We start from the raw sequence: 24,928 nt of genomic DNA, 5'->3' as shown, positions 1-24,928 counted from the left end.
CTCATTGATTTTCCTAAGATTATCATCATTTAATTCTCACATAGATGTCAAACTTAATCAAGCAAGCGTCAATCAATGTCAAAAAAATCTTATCAACAAAATAAATTTCTACTGATATATTCAATATCTCACTAGTTCCAAGTATGTACTAGTGAAATGTTTATCTTCTATCTCTCGAACTAATCAAACAAGAGATTTATTAGAACTAAACGAACTAACAAAGAAATGTAATTAAAGAAAAAAAACTAAATTCTCAACAAGTGTTAAAAAACAATTCCTTGCTACAAAAAATTGAAGAACAAAACTATTAAACAGAAACTAAGAATCCAATGAAAAATCACAAAAGAATCAACCCAACTAATTTTATCCTTCCATACAAAGACAAAAAGAAGAAAAATACAAAAAAAAAAAAAACTAGATCTAGAATATGTTTACCATTATCTTATAAAACATGATAAAAAAGGCTCCTCCCATTTTTTCTCTTATTTTTTTTTTATAATTTTCTTTTCTTTGCACAAAATCAATCACCTAATATTGTTTTTGAATTATGAAATAACCAAATAGTGTTTTAAAAAAAAATAATGAATACATAATTTTTAAAATATTAATTTTATAAAATTATACAAATTATATTATTTTAATGTTTTTTATTTAATTATTCATTAAAATAATAAAATTATATATATTTTAATGTAATAAAAAGGTGTAGTCTGCCCATGTTTTAACCAGTCTAATATAATACAAAAGTTTATATTCTTGCATAACATAACAAAAAAATGTAATTATATTCAATAGCTAGATATGAATTTTCATTTTTTCATAATTAAATTGATATAAGTTTATACTCTTTCAAAATTTAATATTATTATCTTTTAATATAAATTTAAATACGATTTATTATATAATTATATAATATTTTATATATTTTTATAATTTAAATATTATATTTTTATTTTTATTTATTTTTAAATTGAAAACAAAATTATTTTTTATAATTTAAATTTATTTTTAAATAGTAGATTAATTTTTTTGTTAAAGATTAATATTTTAAAATAAGATTAAACTTGAAATTAAAAAATAAAATATTAAAAATAATATTTTTATAATAATCATATTAAAACTAAAAAATATATAAAATAACTTTAAATAAATAACAATGTTTGATATTTAATTATAATATTTTAAATAACATTAAATTAATATATAATTAGTTATTGATAAAAATTTATGATTATATAAATATTATTAATTATTAATAATAGTTTTATAGTTATATAAATATAACTATTTAAAAGTAAATATTTGTATGATTATAAAAATATGTAAATATAATCTAAATCCTAATCTGATGATTATGATAAATATTTTTATAATTATAAAAATATAATTATTTAATAATAAATATTTATTATTATAAAAATATAATTTTTAATAATAAATATTTATTATTATATAAATATAGTTATTTAATAATAAATATTTTTATAATTATGTAAATATGTGTTAGATTTTTTTATAAATATTTTATGATTATGTAAATATAATCTAAATACAAGTCTATTTTGTGTTAGATTTTTTTATAAATATATATACATATACCGTATCCCGTGCTATATATTTCTCAATTTAACTGTGTTTCCATTGTCTCCTAGTAAACTCTGCATAAACACCCACCTTTCTGAAAACCTAAACCTAAACACCCTTCATCTCTCGTCTCATAGCTTTCTTTCAAAATCTAAACCTTAGACGTTCTTTCACGCAACTTCTTGGTTTTCCGTCCAAAGGTACTCATTTTCGTGTTTTTGGTTGCTTCAATTGTTCTCTTCTTTGTCACTGTAATGCGTACTGTTTTATTTTCGTTTTCTCATTCACACTTCAATTTTACAATGTAAACCAGTTCAGCAGTGAAATTTCGCAATTTTGTGTATTATCTGCGTTCTTTGATTTTGGATTTAACATTTGTTGGACTAAATTAGGGTTTGACATGGCGAGAAGACGCAGCAGTAGCAGCGAGTCGGGTGAGGATGATGCAAGGAGACGCAGTGGTAGCGAATCTGAGGATGACGAGAGGGATAGTTATCGGCGTGGTGGTAGGAGTGGTAAGAAGAGTTCTGGTCACCGCAGGGAGAATATTGATGGCAGTGATTCGGGAGAGGAGAGAAATGGATCTAAGAGGGATGGTGGAATGCAGAGTAATAGGAAAAGTAGAAGTAAGGAGAGAAAGGAGGAGTTGGAGAGCTCAGAGGAGGAGGGTCAGATTGTGAATAAAGAGAGGGTTAGGGAAGAGAAGGAAGTGGATGAGAGGTTGCAGCAGGATTATGATAGACGTGGAGGGAGAGATGCTGAAGGAGATGGCCGGGGTGGTAGGGAATCTCGTCCAGGGAATGATCAGAGTGAAAGGCGAGGGGAGAAAGGAAGTCACAGATTGCATCACAGGGATAGATGGCGCGGAGGCCAGGAGGACAGAAGTAGCATTATGGATCGCCGTGGGAGGCATGATTCAGAAGAAGATCACAGGGAGCTGACCAGGAAATCAGATAGGTATAGTGATAGGGATAGGAGGCGAAAAGTGGAAAAGGGAGGTAACAATGAGAGGGAACGACGTGCACGTTATGATTTGGAGGAAGATGATAGGGAGTTGGCAAGGAAATCAGAGAGGGATAGGGATTGGAGACAAAGAGTTGAAAGGAATAATGACAATGAGAGCAACCACAGGGATAAGGGTGTGAGCAAGCAGCAAGAAGTAAGTAGAAAGAAAGAGCATGGAAATGGAAGAACTGTTGTAGATGCAAATCCTCAACGACAGGCAACGATCCCAGGAGTTAACCTGAATGGTGATGCATCTAATTTGGGCAAGAGTGGAGGTGTTTACATCCCCCCCTTTAAGATGGCGATGATGATGAAAGAAGTTCAGGATAAAAGTAGTGTAGAATATCAAAGGTTAACGTGGGATGCTCTGAGAAAGAGCATAAACGGGCTTGTAAATAAGGTTAATGCTACAAACATAAAAAATATAATTCCTGAATTGTTTTCGGAAAACCTGATCAGGGGAAGGGGACTCTTTTGTCGGTCATGTATGAAGTCACAGATGGCTTCTCCAGGATTTACAGATGTTTTTGCTGCCTTGGTTGCTGTTGTTAATACAAAGTTCCCTGAGGTAGGGGATCTTTTGCTAAGAAGGATTGTTTTGCAGCTCAAGAGGGCTTATAAGCGGAATGACAAGGTATGTGATTATTCTTCTTATTCTTAGATCAAGTTTTGCTTCTAATTTACTTTTATTTGCCTTTTGTTTCGCTACTGATTTGTTTTTTGTTTGTCTTTCATCATTTATAGCCCCAATTACTAGCAGCTGTTAAATTTATAGGGCATCTGGTGAATCAGCAAGTAGCTCATGAGATTATTGCTCTTGAGTTACTCACAGTTTTACTCGAGAAACCTTCTGATGATAGTGTTGAAGTAGCTGTTGGTTTTGTGACAGAATGTGGTTCAATACTGCAGGATCTCTCACCTAAGGGTCTTCACGGTGAGTATTCCCTCACATTATATGCAACAGTGTGCTTAGGTTTTTATTTGTTAATATGATGACTTTTTTTCCATTTGTCTTTTATTGTTTCCTTGCACTTCATTTGACATCAGAAACCCCTTTTTTTTTCTGCTTCATGGTATTAACTGCTCTAGGATAGCACTGTAGAGCTAAGTAAATGATGTTTGGGTTAAGATTACCTCATCTGCAAAACAGTAGAAGACTGGAATCAAGGGTTTTAAAATTCCAGTTGCATGAAATCATGTTAGAGACTGAGGCTGGAGAGATTAAGGAACAAGTTAGATCAAAGGTGACTGAAGGAATGTTAGATAATATATGGTTGCAAGAAATGAAAATTTATTTGTTTGGTATTGTGAGTTGTTAAAATAGGAGCCCGACTTATTTACCTGGTGTGGGGCATGCAGTTCTTGTTTAAAATATCAAAGCTTTAATATTATTGTTTATCACTAAATCCTCCATGTGAATTTTCTCATGCGTGTCAAGTATTTGATTATGAGAATTAAGTTTTCTAACTAATTATAATACCCCAACAAAAGCAAATATGTGTTTGCCTGCCTAATTATATCTTGGAAATTGGTTAGCTTTGCTCCTTTGGCACTGTTTTTGTATTCCTTTTGTTTGTATTTTCTTTTTTAGGGAGGATGACACATTCTCCTAAGTGACTATACATCTATAGTTCTATCCTCTTTTCGTAATCTATTTGTTTTATAAAATAAAAAACTGTTCATCTAGTTATTGCTCTTTCCAAGGCTCCACTTGCTTCAGGTCTTTTGCTGGTTTGTGTTTGTTTATATTCCTGCCTGATTGCAGAAATATGTATATGTGCCAATGATGCTTGAGATGACTTTCTGTCTTGATTTTTTTTGGCAAATAATATTTTATAATTTGCAGGTATCTTTGAGCGTTTTCGTGGAATTCTTCATGAAGGAGAAATTGACAAACGTGTTCAGTTTCTGATTGAAGGCTTATTTGCTATAAGAAAAGCCAAGTTTCAGGTACTTCCTTTTTTGTTTGTGATAGGAATAGCACATTAACATAATAACACAAAATTCAACTCTTTTGTAATTAAAGTGTTACAATGGTTGCATTGCATTAACAGGGCTATCCAGCTGTTCGTCCTGAACTAGATCTTGTGGAGCAGGAAGATCAGTTAACTCATGAAGTCTCCTTGGATGAGGAAATAGATCCTGAGATTTCCCTTGGTATATATTTTGTTTTGAGAAGTTTGTATATGTTTCTTATTTGATTGATTGTTGTCATTGGTCATTTTGATTTATTTATTTTCTATTTTTTTTTCTCAGATATATTCAAGCCAGACCCCAATTTCCTGGAGAATGAGAAGCGTTATGAAGAGTTGAAGAAATCAATGCTGGGTGAGGACTCCGAGGATGAAGAAGAAGGCATGGACGCCGAGTCAGACGATGAAGATGAAGAGGATGAGTCCGACGAAGAGGATGAAGAACAGATGCAAATAAAAGATGAAACAGAGACAAATCTTGTTAATCTTCGAAGGACAATATACTTGACAATTATGTCTAGTGTTGATTTTGAGGAAGCTGGTCATAAGCTTCTGAAAATTAAGCTAGAGCCAGGTCAAGAGGTGAGCTTGGAATCTCTGCTAGAATTTATTTTCTTTTGCTAAATTATCTACATGCTGCCTTTTTCTTATTCTAAATTTTTTAGTATCTTAAATTTATATTTTAAGAACATGGTAGAACTTTAGAAAATTGAATGCTCTCTTTCTTTATGTCTCCCTTGTATAAACTCACTAATTTTCCAATTTGTACGTTGGCACTTGTTGATCTTTTAGATTTTGAATTTAACTGAGTATCACATCGGTTCAAGGTTATTTTGTTCTTTAGTTTTTATTATCTGATTTGATGCTCTTTTATATGACCAGTGGCATCAATGCCTAGCTATTCTAAGCTATAACTATTCTTAAGCATATACTGCATATATAAGTAGTTATTCTGATTGAACATTTTCCAGCTACAATGTATCTTTCTTCATTTGTTTATAAGCCTTCTGCTTATTTTAACTAACTATAATTTGGTCTTTTTATAATTGGTGGTAGATGGAGTTGTGCATTATGCTTTTGGAATGTTGCAGCCAAGAGAGAACCTATCTCCGATATTATGGTCTTCTGGGACAGCGTTTCTGCATGATCAACAAAGTACACCAAGAAAATTTTGAAAAGTGCTTTGTGCAGCAGTACTCCATGATTCACCGACTTGAAACAAATAAACTGCGGAATGTGGCAAAATTTTTTGCTCATTTACTTGGCACATTTGCTCTACCTTGGCATGTTTTATCATATATACGGCTGACTGAAGAGGACACAACTTCTTCTTCACGTATATTTATTAAGATTCTCTTCCAGGTATTGAGAATCAAAATCAAGTATTTCTCTTGTTTCTTTATGCACCTGCATACTATTTCTCGATGTTTGATTTGTGTGCTTTAGAAATATACATATAATGAGATCTGGAAAATATTTTTGGCTTCTTGCCTTCTAGATTGTGTAAATTATGCATGCATCTGTATGTGGAAGATGTTGATTACTGTTTATGATGTTGCAGGAATTATCAGAGCACCTTGGAATCCGGCTGCTAAATGAGCGGTTAAATGATCCAACTATGCAAGAATCTTTTGAATCCATATTTCCAAAAGATAATCCAAAAAACACACGGTTCTGCATTAATTTCTTTACATCCATTGGTCTTGGTGGTCTTACCGAGAACCTACGTGAGTATTTGAAGAATATGCCACGTCTTATCATGCAACAACAAAAACAGGTTTCAGAATCTGAATCCGATGATGAGTCAGGGAGTTCTGATTCATCGGGTTCTGGAACAGCTAGTTCAGACTCAGATTCAACTAGTTCTGATGAGAATGATAGTGAGCGTGACAGAAGACAGAGAAAGCGGAGGAGAAAGTGAAGCTATTTTATCCCGTAGTCAAAGGCCCTTACATCCACATAATTTATTGAGTATCCATGGTTTCTCAAACTTTAAGTCACTGAATTTACTTACATTTTCATGTATTGAGAAAGGGATACGTGGGCTCTGCTGGTTGAAATGTTGATCTTGCTTTATGGATTTGTTTGGTTTTGTTCTTCAGATCATATCTTCGTTTAACTATGGCCCTTTGAAATGTATCAATGTCTAAAGCATCATCTATAACATTCCGGAGGCATAGATGGGGATAATATTCTTTAGAAGGGTATACTATTTATGTCCATAAAGATTTTTTTTGTTTTCATTTTTTATTTCTCAGTATTAAGTCAACTCTTTTGTGAGTGATTCTTTCTTATTTATCTTGTATCCAGGACTGCTAATATGTTCTGGTGGTGGCTGTTTTGGGGCAATTTATTTCACTATTCAAGGCTGTTATGGTTCAATTGGGAAGTATTTTTCTGTCTAGGAGTTAAGAGACACATTGGGTATTATGCATGTGGTAGAAAGCAGTTGCATCTCCTGTCTTTGGAGATTACTGAATCTGCGGCTGCTGTGATATTTTTTTTAACAAAAAGAGCTCCACAATCCTATAACAAGGTCAGGAGTAGGAGAATTCTGCCACGGCAAGGGAATTTCGCTGTATAAATAGGAATTTTTTTGTCAACACTTTATGTAACTGTCAAATAATGCAAATGGATAGCTAATGCTTGAGGTAAGGACCGGTGGTTGGAATTGTTTGATGAAAGTATTTTCTATGGTTGGTGTCTTTTGGGTTATAAATTACCTTGTTTATAGCTAGGTTGTGTCTTCTGCAATGTGCTTTGTGTAGGATTAGTCATTTGTTTTGTGTTTTAGCGATCATGGCTATGCTCGGATCTGACAGGAGATGCCATGTTTTTTGTATAGGAGGGTTAGTGTTGGTGTTCATATCTGGAGCATTGGTGCAGTAGTTTGGGTACTGAATTTTTCATCTTTTTTTTTTAGCCTTGTCTTATTATGCACTGGGTTATGCTTAATTTTTGTTTGGGCGGTACCTTAGCAGCCAGATGTAAGTGTTAACATATCTTCATATGTTTACTTGTGACATTAAAAATATATTGACAAGCTTATAATATACGAATAACAATTTTTGAAAATAATTAACAAAAATCGAAGTGTGATGAAAGATAGTTATTTAATGGTATGAAGTATCAAATGAAAGATAATAACAGATTAAATGTCAAATAGAATAATAGTACGTAGTTTAAAATTAAATCTAAATATTGTAGTTATTATCAGTAAGGAGACAAGCAATTCATTCTTAATTATGCCTGTATAGACAACATTGGCAAGACAAATACGTTGAGTTATCCTAGGATAATAGTAATTTAACGAACAATTTTAGAGGTAGGGTAAAGTGTTTTCTAACAAACAACTTTGTACTAGGAAATGCAATCAAATTAGGTTGTTAAAAATGAAGTCGTGTTATTTTAATTGAACTGCTTTATATATTGCAAGAAGTTTAATTTTTAATTTGTAAATGCTATACTTAGATCACTACAGGAAAAGTTTTAGTCAACATTGTTATAGGGTGTAAATTATGGAGGAGGAATGATGCTAGTGTCTTCTCTTGTGTAAAGAGGTGTATGGACATAATGGAGGTTCTATGTTGATTGCCTCATTATGTCGACATATTTGTATCTTGTAGTGATGTATTTGCAGATAGGGAAACACTACTATAGGAAATCTATTAATGAAGGTATAATAAAGACCATCACAGCTTGAAAGAGAGAATAATAGGAAGGTTATGCAGAAATAATTCAAAGAAGGATGAATTATAGGAAAATTATTGTTGATTGTGAGGGTGTCATTAAACTTGTTTCAAAGGGTCATTAACTTCCAAAATTGATGGCCAATTTGCTAAGAAAATACTTACGTAGATGGAGAAAAAGTGTATGAGAAGTAAATACACTCACTAGTACAATACCTAAGACACTTAGGTTGTTTGTAATTTTTTTGGGAGGTTTTAAAGGCAAAAAGTATTTTTTATGATCTTATTCTCATCTCTTAAAAGGCAAAAGGTAACTAAAAGACATTAAAACTCATACATTTAGAAAGAAAATTAAGTTGTGTTTAGAAAGCGAATTATGAAACTTAAATATTTTGAGGGTGTTTCTTCCTGCACCCATATAATTCGTCATGATTTTGGAAAGTTCTTTTTCGAGCATACTAAAAAAAATTTATTCTGAAAAATATTTTTTGAAAATATATTTTATGAATTCTTTTGAAAATATATTAAAAAAATAATTTGAAAGTTATTTTTAAAAAAGATAAAATAGTCATTTTCGAAATTGATAAGATGTATGCATAAACACCCATATTTCGATTTTTCTCCTTCTTGATATTCTTTTTCAGCTCAATCCTTTTGACATCATTGACTTCAACATTAGTAGCATTTTCAGGAGTGAGTTGCATATCCTCTTTAACAATAGACCAATCCGGTTCTTCTTCTCAAGGTAAAACAATAAATTCTTTTGGTGAGAGATTGCAAATGGTAGATACATAATATGAATTTAAAACAATACTCCACAAAGAACCTTAACTTTCTTGTATTTTCTTGAGAAAAAAAAAATCTAGTTCCATCAAAATACCTCTTAGAAACAGTCATTGTACCAGAAGTCATTATCAATTTATGACAATTCATTAGACATGTTTTTACTAAAAGAAAGCAACATAAGAAAACATGCAATTAAAAAAAACCTCAACACAAAAACTTTAGAGGATTAAGCTCCTAGAATTTCTGGATAAGAGCAACATCACTTATTATTCTCTTCACTATATAAGAAGGAGCGAAATAGGGTTAAAAGTATCTTTCTTAATTTTGAAAAGGTATACCTTTCTTGTTAATAAAATTTTAATTTCAGATGGAAGTTTCCAATCTACACGAATGAGGGAGAAAACTTATTTTGTAGAAGTAACAACTATTAAACAAAATATAAATTGTTTCTATCATCTCAGCCTTGGACTTGTTCAAGAAAGTAGAAACATCTCTTTCAAAGAAAGTTAAAATACAATAATTTAAAGCATGTTACTAATAAAATGAAATTAAGATAATTTAGTATGAATATAAAGATTTTACCTGACCTAGGAAAAACTCATCTATCATTCTTGGCACATGCAAGATACTTATCTTTTGGTCATTCTAAGTACTTATCTTGAATGCAAATTTTGTGTAAAAAAAATTAAAGAATTAACATTTTCACATTAAGGTTTAAAATTTGTCTCTAAAGAATTAGGACTAGTGAGCTTATGATGTGAATGTTAAAGTTATGCTAGAGATATATTGTTAAAAAAAATTGTATTAAGTTGGGCTCGTGAAATCTAACCATGGTGAATCTTTACTCTGAAGTAATTTAATTTCAAGTTGGTAGCTTTGCATGTTTTTAATTTATAAACTAGCACAACTCTTCAAATTTGTACGAACCTATGCTTTTAAGTGTTTAGTCCAAATTAGTAAGAATTCACATTGATTAAACACACAAATCTCTTGGAAAACTATACTTAGAATTTCCACTACAAGAAAATCATTAAACACTCGTTAGGATAGACTTGAAAATGACTCATATACTATATTACGAAGTGGGCTTTAAGCCTAACTCAACCCCATAAAACCGGCTCATAGGGTGAGGTTTGCACCCACTCATGTACAACGAAATATCTTAATCTCTAGTCGATGTGAGATCTCACACAAACTAAAACCTTTGTAGTTAATTAGATACTAATTTAGAAACCATCTATGAATAATATAAACTACTTTAAAAACTAATATTTTTTTAGTTTCTAAAATAATATATAATTTAGTTAATATAATAATTAATTATTTCTTATCTTTAAAATTATTTTTATTTAATAATTTTCTATTAGTGTTCTATTTTACTACTTGTATGATTGGTTACATTTGCTAAAGAGTTAACAATGATTCAAATGAGTAAATATTATTTAAAATAAAATAATTTTTCGCTATTTTGTTAACTATAGTAAAGCTCGTTTCCCAAGACTAGTCACTACAAACCTAATTGAAATATATAATATAAAATAAAATTTAATATATTGATGAAATTATAAAAGAATATACATATATATTGTTTTTCGTTTAAGATTAAATTATTTTATATGATATTTGTTTTCACTTTTTTATTTTTGTATATTGTACATAATAAAAATTAAAATACCAATTTAAATAGATAAAATTATCAAAGTTTTCAAATCCATTTTCTAGACACTAGCTAAAATATGGTCATAGATGCTCTGATCATCAGAAAAGGATTAATAATGATCACTTTTTTTATCTAATATCCACCATTCACCTCAACCTTTTCATCAGAAGGATTGCAAATAAATAAAAATTCTCATTTTTTTTATATAATGAGAAGGATATGTACACATGTACATGAATATATATATATATATATATATATATATATATATAATAACTTTTTTTCTTATATCTTGGTCTTGTTGATAAAGTGTGGAGAAATAATTATAGGACAATGAATCTTAAAATAAAATTAATTTAACAGACTGTATTGAAAAAATGTGTTACAAAAATTATTAAGAAAAATTTAAGCACACTTCAATACAGTTAAGATGAGTTAATAATTACATTTATACAATGATTTAATTGTTATATTGTGTCAAATGTATCATAGTATAAGTTATATAGAAGTAGAAATATATATATATATATATATATATATATATATATATATTTACATGTAGGAAATTGAAGAATTACTAATTCAATGTTATAGACTATATTGGAAAAAAATATGTTACAGAAAGTACTAAGAAAAACTTAAGGACTCTTCAATATAAATATAAGTAAGATGAGTTAATAATTACATGTATAGAATGGTTTGATTGTTAATATGTGAAATGTATGATAATGTAAGTTATGTAGGTGGAAGGGGAAATACACATGTTTACATCTACGAAATTAAAGAAATACTAAGTGTTGTTGAGGTAATGGTTTGTTTTAAGGCATGAGAATGGTATCATTGTAGATTTGAATGCATGGGTGAATTTTAGTGATGTAAAACATTGAGTTTTTGTTTTCTTGAAAAAACTTATTCTCTGAACACATAAATTAGAGATTGTCATTAAATATTTTTTTATAAGTGATCTTCAAATACTATAAGAAATAAATATTTAACACAGTTTTTTAAATTCTACTTAAACAAATAACTTTTGCATTTTAGTCTCCAAATTTTCTCACCAATATTAATATTATATCTTTCACCCATTCATATAAATACTGTTTCCAATTATTGAGGGGAGAAATATTTATCTTATACAAAGTAGTGAAACAGTTTATACATAATTCATTTTCTTGGATAGCATAATATAATATAAGGATGATGTATGGAAGTTTTTTTTATATAATTGCACATTTATGAGAAGTGTGAACATAATATTAATTTTGTAAGGAAAAAGAAAAATAACAAAAGGGAAAAAGTGTAAGAAAATGTGCAAATGTGTACTAGGCAGAGAATATAAAGAAAAAAACCTGGATTAAAAAAGGGAACTCATAATATTAAACAATTAAAACAAGTGCCGTTTAATTATGGAGGGAATCTAAGATTGATCTAAGCAGATTCAGGAAGGAAAAAATAATTCACCCTAAAAAAATTATTAAATATACATTAATCTTAAACAAAAAAACAATTTATTATTATATAACTTTAAAAATTAAAAAATATTAATATTTAAATTAATTTCTATTATTAATAAATAATTTTTAAATTAGTATCTAATTCATTATAAAGTTTTAGTTATTTTAAAATTTAAAAAATTAATATTTAAAATTTTTGTAGTTAATTAAATATTAATTTAAAAATTATTTATCAATTTTTAGATATTAATATTTTTTTTAATTTTTAAAATAATATTTAATTTAATTAATAGTAATTAATAATAAAATTATTTTTTATTTAATAATTGATTTAATGATTTTTTTATTAGAAAGTGTTTTTACTAGTTAAAAGGAAAGAGATTGTTTTGAATGAAAAAAAAAATCCTAAAAAAATTTCACAATTTCACTCTCTATCAAGTGGCTTCTAGGATAGGTATAAATATAGATATGATTTTATTATTTTAAGTTCCAATTGTCACATGAATCCTTCAAGAATTTGGAATGTCATATTTCTAGTTCCAATATTTCAATTTTATGAATTGAATTTAAAAAAAAATCATAATTGGAAATATCATAACACACAATTACTATGTTTGGAACTAAAATGACACAATTATAATACTTAAGTGACCCAAATATCATAATTAAAATTACATGTTTACACTACACATAAACTGAATTAATAAACAATGAACTAAAATTCCATAGTTGCAGTATATTAAAAAAAAATTAAACTTAAATTCTAAATAATTAAAATATTAAAAATTTAACTACCATTTTGTGTGCTAATGTTACATTGCATGTGAGTGAGAAACTAGAACTTCTGCAAAAGTACAATGAAGGAATCCAATTATTTATTAGGTTTTTTCTTCAAAAAAGGAGAATAATAACACTCCCCACATGCCACGTGGTCCCCATTCAATTTTCTCATCCCAATTATCATTCCTCCGATGCATTTAAATCCAACGGTCTCAAACCTTCCACGATCTCTCACACCAGCCTTTGATTACGTGAATTCGACATGGTTCACGTTGCTCCACGATCACCCTTTCTACACAGTCAGATCTTAAATGATCCAACGGCCATAATCGCGTTTAGAACCACAGAACATGGCAGCGGGAACAACAACTGAAGTAAGAGAGAGAGAGAGAGTTGGGTTGGTGAAGGTTTTCAAGAAGGAGATGGAACGAAGTGGTGGAATGGTAACTGGGTCGCATGAAAGGAATGAACTTGTTACAGTTAGACACGGTTCTGATAGTGGGGTTCGTTCCTCTGGCTCTGTTCCGACACTTTTGCTTCATTGGACTTTTCCGGAAGACCATGTTTCCTGTTTTTCTTTTTGGGTTTGGGAGTTTTGTTATTTCACTGTGTGCGATTGACTTCATAGTTTGATTTTTGAAATGCAAATGGGCCATGCAAGTTTTGTTCTTTCTTGAGAGCCGCTTGTTTTTCTTCTTGTCCTTGCATGAAGGTTTGGGTTGGATTGTTTTTTTGCATTTTTTTTTGGTCGTTTAGCTAAACATTGTTTGGTGGGGTGGATTTGTTGGTAGGATGGGTGGATCTTGATGTGTTTGATAGCTGGTGTGATTCCCCATTGATGGTGTTTGTCTTGATGGGGTGTTTAGGAGTTGAATTGGATGCTTTGTTTTGAATTTGAATTTGTAATTTGCATGTAGTGTCTGGTTTTGAATCTACATGTGGTAGGTGATAATTGAGAAGTTTTTCTTTGAAATAGTACTGCTTAGTCTTTGGATGATGAGGCCATTGGCACTTGAAAGAATTTTGATTGAAATGAATAATGGTTGTTAACTGTAATTGATTGTCTGATCCTGATCCATATAAAAGATTTCCTGGCTAATTTATTCAAAAATCTTGTCATGATGGAATCTTACTTGTTTGTGTCCTAAACTTTTATTGATGGGGCATGTTGCTTTTGCATGTGATTTTGCAAGAGATTGATCCGCATAGAATTAAGTTTTGGCCATGTAATTCTAATTCTGACTTGTATAATTTCTACACTCTGCAGTCTAAACCCGTAAAGAATTTAAATGGTCAGATTTGTCAAATATGTGGTGATACCATTGGATTAACGGCTACTGGGGATGTGTTTGTTGCTTGTCATGAGTGTGGCTTCCCACTTTGTCATTCTTGTTACGAGTATGAGCTGAAAAATGTGAGCCAATCTTGTCCCCAGTGCAAGACTAGATTCACAAGTCACCAAGGTTAGCCTGTGCATAAATGCTTTTTGTTTTTGGTCTTTCCCACATCAGAATTTACAATGAACAAGATGAATATGGATATCAGAGGGTGCTGGAGTGGAGGGTGATGATGATGATGATGAAGATGCTGATGATCTAGATAATGAGATCAACTATGGCCAAGGAAACAATTCCAAGGCAGGGATGCAATGGGAAGAAGATGCTGACTTCTCTTCATCTTCTGGACATGATTCTCAAATACCAAATCCCCATCTAGCAAACGGGCAACCGGTAATGTTTTTAGCTGATTCTGACATTTTTCTCAACTGGGGTTAAATCACAAGTGTGGCAGCAAAAATGTGTGAACTTGTAGACGCACTATCGGTTGAAGTTATGCACTCAATTACTCAAAGTTGGACAAGCAAGAGTAAAGTTTGAAAATTATGAAAACTTTGAAGATTTACTATTATGTTTTTCACTGTGATATGCTTACTTATACATTAGAGTGTAATTTTTATTTCTAGTATGTAATTATGTATTTTATCACTTGTGTAGCTTGACAAGATATTGACAAGTATAATTTTGTTTGAGCTTTGTAATTATTTACTGTAATAAGTGTTATGTATGTTATATTTCATGAAATAATATATGTATTTTACTTATAGACTTCATTGACATCATAGTTGGTACATCATTATGTAATAATGATATACTATATACTAATACTAATATAAAGTAATTGTGCTTTTATGGTTAGATGTCTGGTGATATTCCATGTGCTACTTCTGATGCCCAATCTATGCAAACTACATCAGGTCTTATGGCTGCTGCAAAGCAACCGGGTATGGAGTTAACTAGAAGTGCTGGCAGCATATCACATTTTATGGTTATCTCAACTTATGAATGAAAAATATCTTTTTATGACTGTTCCTATCTTTGTCTTAGACCTTATAAAGAACTCAAAATTCTTTAATTCCCTTAAATTTGTACAAGAAGAAAATCTCTTTATAAAAGCTATGGTTTTTTTTTTTTGCATAATACCTCTACTATATGTGTTTAAAACAATTTAAAATTAAACTACAAACATCCTTTTTTAATATCTAGCATCTGAACTTATGAATTGATATAATATGATTTTTAGTATTTTTAGTTTTGTTCATGTTCTACAATATATAAGAGGTTTCCTTTTGTGGGGTTTTCTTTCTCTAAAAATAAAGAGCAAACATGAATTTAAGAAAATAATTAATGTTCATAAGAGGACTGGTGTTATATTTTCCTTGAATCAACATACCCTTATTGTCTTGGTTTCATGTTAGCAGACAAAAATGGTTATTGTGGGTTTGAACTTGTAAGTTTGACACAATCCAGGTCCTGAAAGTGACGAAGAGATAAGGAGAGTGCCGGAGATCGGAGGTGAAAGTGCTGGAACTGTGGCCTCTCGGCCGGATGCCAGATCAAATGCTGGTGCAGAACGTGTTCAGGGTACAGGAGAGGGTCAGAAGAAGAGAGGGAGAAGCCCAGCTGATAAAGAAAGCAAGCGGCTAAAGAGGTATACATAGAATCTTGGTCCTGTCTAGCCTCTACTGAAACCTTTTCATTTGTGACTTACTGAGGGGATTTGAATGAAAATAGGCTATTGAGGAACAGAGTTTCGGCTCAACAAGCAAGGGAGAGGAAGAAGGCATACTTGATTGATTTGGAAACAAGAGTCAAAGACTTGGAGAAGAAGAATTCAGAGCTCAAGGAAAGACTTTCTACTTTGCAGAATGAGAACCAAATGCTTAGACAAGTATGCTAATTTTGCTTATTTTGTTATCATGGCATCATCATTATAACTATATATACATGTCTCTAACTAACTATCATCATTGTCTTCATCACCCAAAATGACGTTATTCTTCTTTGAATGGGCTATGAAAACTTACTTTTTGATAAAATTGATTCACCAAAACTTTTCATAATTGAATCATTATTTGATCTATCTATTTTTGACTTGTGTACTCTAAAATTTGTTTTACAAAGGAACAAAGGGGATATTCATGTTAGCTTATGCATGGTTTATTACCATCAATATCAGTTTAGTCTTTCAATTTTATTGAGCGAGTTTCTTCATAAAGATTTATGAGAGAGAAAAAATAAGAAGAAAAAATGAAATGGACTTTTCCATAGGTTTAAATTAGTCTATGCATGTGCTAATTTATGCTTATGTAAAATTCAATTTCATGTTTTTCTTCTAATTTTTCTCTTCTAGAATACTCTATGCAGAAGCTCATCCAAACATATCCTTTGGCTAGGACTTCATATGACATGAAAATGGTTAAGAAAACCTTGAGTTGGATGAACTGGAAGCAACTTAGTTCCTTTAATTCCTCTTTTATTGCTTATACCGAGTTTAATGCATAAGCTTGTTACTTCTCCTATGTGCCCATAGCAGACCATTTTTGATACTTTTTTAGTAGAACAAACTACCAAGTTTGCATATTTTATCCCTAATGTGTGTAAAAACTCGTCTTCAATGACAATCACAACATCCCAAGTGAGATGAGTAGTCTTTGGTCGGAAGGAATCTGTGTTGGGAAAACAAAGTTCATGCTGTCTCAGTTTTGTTTGGCTTTGTCTTTGCTGAATCATGTAATTGCTCTTTGTAGATATTGAAGAACACAACAGCAAGCAGGAGAGGGAGCAATAGTGGTACCAATAATGCTGAATGAACATAAGGGCAAACGATGACACAAAATTTATAGCTGTAGTAGATTTAGAGAGAAAATATTAGCAAGAAAAGGAGTATATTAGCAAGAAAGAGCAAACAGAAAGTTTTGATGATTCTTTCTAGGTGTGCTTTTGGAATACAGTGAAGTAAAGGATGAACCTCAAGACATGCTTTATCCTAAAATATTGTAATCTGATGTTCCACTGTTTATGAGTAGTGTAATTATCATACAAATTTTTTTACAGTCTCCTATTTAATTAATATCAAACTACTTGGTTAAGCACCATTTGGTTAGGAGATAAGATGTGGTTGATTAATCAATTCTCATATACTTAATTAAATCACTAATGAGGTTGAAAGAGATTGATATTAATTTACTTGTATTGAAGCATAAAATAAGTGGTTAAAATGTAACTATATTACTTAATTGGTTAAGTAACTTTCACTTAATGGTGGATGACCATTGAAAATGTGAATATATTGCTATAAGGTTTTTAGTTAAATCAGTATGCTATATTTCAAATCTCAGGAATGAATGTAATTGGGTAAGTATGTTAGAGGAAGAGGATGAGGGTTTATAATGATTTTACTCAATTTTCAAGTAAGATTGTGATTGGTGGTGAAATTAACAATTATTTTCAATTAAAAAGTTGGCACTTGATTTTATTTTTGGATTTTTGTTCTAGATTTTTAATTTAATTTTTTACCATGGTATTGCTAATAAAAGTAATTAGTTTAAGGGTTAAATGTGTTTTTGGTTTATATTCTTTCATTTGAAATTGGTTTTTTTTCTAACCTAAACTTTAGACTTCTTGATATGAGTAAGAAACTATTGAAATGAGTCATTGTCATTTTTTTACGAGTTAAACAATTTTCTAGTGTAAATTTGGATGTTAAAATATTTTATACCGACCCATCGTTGACATGATTATTATAATATTATAATACAGTCTAATTTTTGTTAGTAAAAAAAAAAAAACACAAGTAAACTTACTACAAATATACATGAGATTTAAAATTTAGATTATAAATATTAATTTTGTGTTATAGTATAGGAATTAAAAATATATTTAACGCTTAATTTAATGTCTAACTATATATTTTAGATCAAGTTTTATTACTTTTAGTTTGAAAAGTTTCTTTCTGAAGTAGATTAATGAACAACACTTCTTGAAATTACTATGAATTGAGAAAGGAATCCAATCTTATTTAATTTATTTAGTCTATTTCAATATTTATAACATTATATTATGAAAAATATGTACTTTAGTAAATATTAATAGGATAAAAAAGAGATAGGGGTATGGTACTAAGTAATAAATCTGTCTTTATATTATTTTTCTAACTTTTTTTTAAATACAATTTTAATCAAATTAACTGTTGAATCATTTGATATTTTGATTTTAATTACGTATTCCAAAGTTCACTTAATTTGAGTATTTATTGATATATATATATATATATATATTTTAAATAATATATTATTTATCAAAATAAAGTGGGGTGGTGAAAAATTAATTAATTTTTATATTGTACGAATTTTTGTAAACATGATGTATTTCACAAAAAAGTTTGAATTTAATGGTTGAATTTTGGAAAACAAATTATTAAGTGTTGAAGTGTAAATATTTGATATCAAAGTTGATGGTTTGAGAAATACTAGATCTATCTCTCTTAAATAAAATTTCGTCATAAAAATCACCATACAATTTTTTTTGACAGAAATTAGTCATAAAAAAAATCAATAAAATTTCATACCAATAACTTTATTAAGAAAATAACTATCATTTTTAATATGATGTAGAATGTGAGTTGAAAATGTATGTTTTGATTAGGTTTGTAAAGGGACCGCTTCTTATGACATAAATTTGAATTGATGCATATTTATTGTGAAAGTTAAAACCTATTCTTCCAACCCTAACTACAATCACAAAACAATCTAATACCTTACCCACACATAAATTACAATAAATAGGTTATAGGTATAGTAAGCTCTTGTAGCCATTAATTGGTGAAACAAAAGTGTTGATGAAAACACTAAACAATTCATTGTTCTTCTTTTCAAATGTTAGATGTGACTACTAATGTGGTGTTAGTTTGAAATGAACTATTTGTCAAAGCAATTTTTTTAACAAATAATTCCTTGTTTAACTAATATGAAGTATTAGGAATACATGTTGTAACAATATTTTTTTAGATAAGCCTATGTTGAAATTTATTAAAACTAAAAAATTAGTACAAAGTCATTAGATAAGAAGTGACTCTTGTTTTTGTAATAAATTTCAACCCACGAGAGTGTGTAAGAAAAAGTGTTTCTAACTTTTCTCTTATAAATTTAAAAAATGAATAGTAACTTTTAAACACTTATTTTTTTATCAAATATTTGTTAATTTTTTTTTATCTATTTTTCTCTTTCTATCACATCATATCACTCGTAACATTTTTTTAAATAATGAGAGTGCTTATGTTATTTGTCATCCCACTAGGTTAGTATAAGAAACAATATAAAAAAATATACTACAGCTCAAAATATAATAAAAGAGAAGAAAATAAAAAAAATAATGGGATCAAATTTGACCTACTAATCTTTAAACGTATAAAAAGGTAGATAAAATATAAGTTATGATAAATAATGCTAAAAACCATTACAAGAAAATCATGAAATAGAAACCAATTTTAGAGATAAAAAATAATTAATTATTATAGTGACTAAATTAGAAATCATTTTAGAGGTTAAAAAAAATTTTGGTTTCTAAATTAGTTTCTATTATTGTTAAATGGTTTCTAAATTGGTATCTAATTATCAACCAAGGTTTTGCTACCAAATTTAGAATATAAATAATTGATAGTTAAAACATTGGTAGCTAATTAGATACCAATTTAGAAACTATTTAACAATAATAGAAACTAATTTAGAAACTAATTTTTTTTTTAGTTTTTAAAATGGTCTCTAATTTAGTTACTATAACAACTAATTATTTTTTTGTCTCTAAAGTTAGTTTCTATTTCATGATTTTCTTGTAGTGAACATTATCCCACCAAGTATAACCTTGATATTTAGTGTCAAACAGATCACTTTGATTCTCCTCTATACAAATATACAAAATAAATAAATAAACATACGTTACTCTTAAGAAAGTGAAATTTAAGTTTAACTTAACTCTATAAAATTAATTTATAAGGTGGAGTTTGTACATACTTATATAATATAATTTGATCTTAGACCTTATCTTTAAAAGTATTGGACCAAGTTTGAATAACAAGTTGAGAGTCACTTTGAAAAACAAAAAATAACAAGAAAGGAGAGTTGACTTGTGATTTAATTTAACTTTAAAAAAAAATCAAAATTTTCATTTTAATTGCAATGGTAAAGAAGACGATTTGATTGGTGAAACACAAACTGAAATTCTTTCATCAAATAAGTCATGTAAGACACACTTTATTAACTTTTCAAAATCATTCATGTGGATATTTTCTTATTCATTATAAGTAAAGATCATATTGTAATTCTTTCGTATAAAGAGCACTTGATGAACATTTGACTTATGATGAACCCAACCTTAAAATGAAATCTTTTTATAGACATATTACAATAAGTTTTATTTGATGAAACTAAACATTTCTTCTTAAGGAAAAAAACTCATAACAAAATATAATAAGGTGAACATAGTCAAAATCTTATTTTATGCTTAACTCTCTAGTTCAATGGGGTCATTTCAAATGTAGATTTTTCTGCTCAACTAAATCGTTTGACTAACATATATTTATTTTTAATTTAACAAGAGATTATATCATAGTCTTAATGTCTAACTAATCGATGCATTTGTTGATTAGATACTTAGTTCAAAAACTTCAATAAAACAATTTAATAAGTTCTCATCCATAAGCTCTCCTTTTTGCGTTAATGCAAACAATAATAACATGAGATATAAAAAGAGATAAGGGAGAGAAAAATTTATACTAGTTTGTCTGTCGCAACATACTACATTTAGTTCTTGACTAAATTAGTCAAGTTTAGCTAAGTAAACTAATGTTGCAAAGTATATGTCGAGTATTCTTTGGGTTTGTAGCCACTCTTGGCTAACCCTTTTGAATATTCTTTCCTCAAGTTACTCCTAGTTGATATCGAGTATTCTTGGTTCAAGCCATTCATGTATAACACTGAGTATTATTTGCTCAAGACACTCATGGCTAACACTAAGTATTATTTGTTCAAGTCATTCTTGGCTAACATCGAACATTATTTACTCCTATCTAACACTGAGTATTATTTTATACTCTTTAGCCAATCCTGGCTAACATAGGAAAGGTGGAAGGTTTGAATGATCATCTGAGAAACTTAAGTTCTTCTTTCATTTCTTTCTTGTGTCTGACGAACTTTAACTTGACCATTGCATTTAATGCACCTTGTGCATTTTTAAATGCTCTTCTTGTTTACACAATGTCCTAGTTGTCTGACAGTGTATGCTTCTCTCGGTAGTAAAGCCTTATGTACCATAACATGGTAAAAATGCACACCATATAGGATAAGTAGCTGAGTCAGAATTTGAACATGGCTATGTCAGTAAAGTTGGTGGTCCTTGCAACTTTACCTCATATCCCAAGAACAATTTGCATATTGTTGTTTGGCACGATTCTTCTTGAAGATAGATGTAGAAAGAAATCTCTGAAAAAAAAAGACTTAAGCTTTAGGAATATTCTTTGATCTTATGTTGGCTCAAAGTCTACATTAAGTGTATCATTTGATACTTTTTGACTTATTTATCAGACGTTTTGGTTGATCTTTGTAATGCTCCTTTCGTCTAACATTCATAAATTCTTATTGGATAAAGTGAAATGTCTGCTCAATGTTATTTTTTCTATTTTTCATTCTTCAATAGACAAACATTATTGTTTATCAACAATTTCTTATCGTCTGATAGACAATGCGTTGTTATGATCTTATCTTCGCTTTAACAAACATATAACTTCATGCTTTGTTGGTTTAAGCACTTGATCAAAACTACATGATGTTGAACTTTTGCCTTAACACATACTTAATCAAAAGATTAGTCCATCATTTAGAGATTGCAACTCCAATAGCCATAGCCAGAGTGATACAAACCAAAGCAACTAACATATGACTAAGGAAACATCAACCATCTCACAAAAAGGTAAGTTATCTCCGTATACAAAGCCGGGTCCCACTAAACCTCGAGAAAGCATCAACGGAAGAAGAAACTATAAACCAGAATATCAGAAGTTCTTCCTTCTGATCTTTTTCACAAGAGAAAAGTTATGTAAATAAACTGGGCTCGCTCTAGGGGTCCAAGTAGCAAAGATAGGCTAGAATAAGGTGCCTTTAGCATAATAGAGGGTGTAGGTATCATTTTAGCTTGTTCCTAGCCCTTTAGGAAGACATTTTAACCTAGTTTCTAGAAGGACAAGCCTAGGATGCGGGATTGATTTAGTCAAACCCTAAGGCAACCCCTTTTTTCCCTTTTCCCATCCTACCCTCTTGCTTGTTTTCCAAGGCTCCTTCCCCTATAAATAGGAGGCCTACCCATTGTATTTTACATGTTGAAAATAATAGAAGAAAAGTTACTTTGCACAAATTGTGTGAGGTGTTAGTGATGCTTGTTTCCTCTTAGCATTTAGGTCTTATCTTGTGAGTAATTGAGAGCTCTCAAGAGGCGGCTAGCAACACTTATCTTGGAGGCCAACCACACTCCAAGTGGCGTGTTCCAATTCTCAATCCATCACATAAGTTTTCTCCTTCCTTCATCTCTTCATCTCTTCTTCCATTTTGTCATTTCGCTTTTACTCTTTGTGTTATGTTCTTGTTTTGTTTCATTCTTCCATTCGAAAATTCTTATTTGGCTTTCCTTTTCATGTTCTCTAATTCCACACCTATTGGCATCATATTCACCTTGTAATTGTCTTTTCCTTTTGCTTTTGTGAAGTGAACCTTCACACTTACTTAACCAGTTGGTTAAGTTCGTGTCCAGTGGAGATCTTCTTAGAGTTCTCACCATATACTTGCTTAAAATATCAATCTAAGGCAACCCCCTTTTTTCCTTTTCCCATCCTACCCTCTTGCTTGTTTTCCAAGGCTCCTTCCCCTATAAATAGGAGGCCTACCATTGTATTTTACATGTTGAAATTAATAAAAGAAAAGTTACTTTGCACAAATTGTGTGAGGTGTTAGTGATGCTTGTTTCCTCTTAGCATTTATGTCTTATCTTGTGAGTAATTGAGAGCTCTCAAGAGGCGGCTAACAACACTTATCTTGGAGGCCAACCACACTCCAAGTGGCGAGTTCCAATTCTCAATCCATCACATAAGCTTTCTCCTTCCTTCATCTCTTCTTCCATTTTATCATTTCGCTTTTACTCTTTGTGTTATGTTCTTGTTTTGTTTCATTCTTCCATTCGACAATTCTTATTTGGCTTTCCTTTTCATGTTCTCTAATTCCGCAGCTATTGGCATCGTATTCACCTTGTAATTGTCTTTTCCTTTTGCTTTTGTGAAGTGAACCTTCACACTTACTTAACCACTTGGTTAAGTTCGTGTCCAGTGAAGATCTTCTTAGAGTTCACCATATACTTACTTAAAATCTCAATCTAAGTAAAGTGTCATGCCATAAAACGAACAATGCTAAAATCAACTCACATTACAGAGTCATACCCATCACTTCAACATATAAAACATTATGAACACCAAGATAGATATGAAGAAAACAACCTATAATGGAAACATGATGATCTAGAAAAATACCCTCTCAACTAGATACAAAAGGAAAACCATTAATAATGTCATAACTATTACATTTAAACCAATGAGAAGGAGGAGGAAGCCAAACAATAAGAACATAGGACATAACCTTCCTAAGACGTGTGTCTATTCCAAAACTTTTAAGAATAATAAACACTTGGACATTGGACATCATATAACCAGTACAAAAATTCCCTACTGGATTAACCTCATTTTTTTTTTGTTTGATTAGTAGATCTATATGTATTAATTGGACTCTTTGTAGATAGATAGTCTAGTTGTGAATGTCTAGTGAACAGATGGTGTAATGACATCTAGGAGTAGATTGTCTAATGACCAAAGTTGTAAATTATGTGATAAACAAGTAATCATTATATATGTTTTGTTTATTTGTTATGATTATATTTTTTTTTAGTTCTAACTAACTTGTAGCCATTGTATCCCTTTTATAAGGGTGAGTTGTAGGATGAAACGAGAAAGATAGAAGATACAACTTAACACTTATCTTGCATAATATATAAGTCAATTTTATTCATTTCTAGCTTTTTGTTTGTTCTTTATTTTCATCTTGATTTGGTGTAATTCACTTTGCATATTTCTTTCAATGATATTATACTTAGTTAGACACTTGGTGCACAACAAATTAGTATTATAGATAATTTTGGTCTCTTTTTGTATGTCTTAGTGATAAGTTCTTGCAAAGATGTGTATAACTTTCAAGATCAAGAAGTTCAAGGGGGGAGAAAAAATTCAACATATGGAGAATTAAGAAGAGGGTTTTGCTCAAGGAACAAGGTATGTATGCATTGCTTTCTAGGAGTACATACACATAGAAAGATATGTTGTGGAGCAACAGGAAGAAAAGAGTCATTCAATGATTCTTCTATTATTGTCAAACAAGGTTCTTTATGAGGTTGTAAAAGAGAAAACCTCAACAATGTTGTGGCTAAAGTTGAAGAAACTCTTCATGACAAAAGTCCATCTCTAACAAATTGTTCTTAAAGGCACACTTCTTCATAGTACATCTGAAGAAGATTACGTGATAAGAGTCATATAAGAATAGAAAACATTTAACACGTGAAACATAAAATGTAG

General features: G+C 30.2%; 2 protein-coding genes across 3 annotated transcripts; both read left to right on the top strand.

The window, feature by feature from the left end:
* Nucleotides 1-1,607: 1,607 nt before the first annotated feature.
* On the top strand, nt 1,608-7,484 carry LOC137831097 (uncharacterized). Its single transcript, XM_068638629.2, has 9 exons — nt 1,608-1,784; nt 1,977-3,223; nt 3,334-3,523; nt 4,436-4,539; nt 4,644-4,746; nt 4,846-5,144; nt 5,619-5,924; nt 6,124-6,766; nt 6,873-7,484. The coding sequence occupies exons 2-8, from the start codon at nt 1,985-1,987 to the stop codon at nt 6,481-6,483; spliced, it is 2,601 nt and encodes an 866-aa protein (XP_068494730.2). The 5' UTR covers nt 1,608-1,784; nt 1,977-1,984; the 3' UTR covers nt 6,484-6,766; nt 6,873-7,484.
* Nucleotides 7,485-13,266: 5,782 nt separating this feature from the next.
* HY5 (Basic-leucine zipper (bZIP) transcription factor family protein) lies at nt 13,267-17,314 on the top strand. Of its 2 annotated transcripts, none has more exons than XM_068638624.2 (7): nt 13,267-13,434; nt 14,199-14,394; nt 14,477-14,661; nt 15,128-15,212; nt 15,739-15,919; nt 16,003-16,159; nt 17,019-17,314. In XM_068638624.2, the coding sequence occupies exons 1-7, from the start codon at nt 13,282-13,284 to the stop codon at nt 17,079-17,081; spliced, it is 1,020 nt and encodes a 339-aa protein (XP_068494725.2). In that variant the 5' UTR covers nt 13,267-13,281; the 3' UTR covers nt 17,082-17,314. The 2 variants fall into 2 exon arrangements, with proteins under 2 accessions (XP_068494725.2, XP_068494726.2); XM_068638625.2 differs by having other exon boundaries at nt 13,278-13,643.
* The last annotated feature ends 7,614 nt before the right edge of the window (nt 17,315-24,928 follow it).

This window comes from Phaseolus vulgaris, chromosome 6, assembly GCF_051622355.1.
Source record: "Phaseolus vulgaris cultivar YP4 chromosome 6, ASM5162235v1, whole genome shotgun sequence".
Classification (NCBI taxonomy): Eukaryota; Viridiplantae; Streptophyta; class Magnoliopsida; order Fabales; family Fabaceae; genus Phaseolus; species Phaseolus vulgaris.
Note: the sequence above shows the minus strand (reverse complement) of the source record. Positions and strands in the feature narration are given on the sequence as shown.

What these genes read in the sequence shown, in the direction of transcription:
- LOC137831097 (XM_068638629.2), top strand. Translation starts at nt 1,985, where the DNA reads ATGGCGAGAAGACGCAGCAGTAGCAGCGAGTCGGGTGAGGATGATGCA. An exon ending in CTTATAAGCGGAATGACAAG is followed by an intron (nt 3,224 to 3,333) that starts GTATGTGATTAT and finishes CATCATTTATAG; the next exon opens with CCCCAATTACTAGCAGCTGT. An exon ending in AGATCCTGAGATTTCCCTTG is followed by an intron (nt 4,747 to 4,845) that starts GTATATATTTTG and finishes TTTTTTTCTCAG; the next exon opens with ATATATTCAAGCCAGACCCC.
- HY5 (XM_068638624.2), top strand. Translation starts at nt 13,282, where the DNA reads ATGGCAGCGGGAACAACAACTGAAGTAAGAGAGAGAGAGAGAGTTGGG. An exon ending in TAGATTCACAAGTCACCAAG is followed by an intron (nt 14,395 to 14,476) that starts GTTAGCCTGTGC and finishes TATGGATATCAG; the next exon opens with AGGGTGCTGGAGTGGAGGGT. An exon ending in ATCTAGCAAACGGGCAACCG is followed by an intron (nt 14,662 to 15,127) that starts GTAATGTTTTTA and finishes TTTTATGGTTAG; the next exon opens with ATGTCTGGTGATATTCCATG.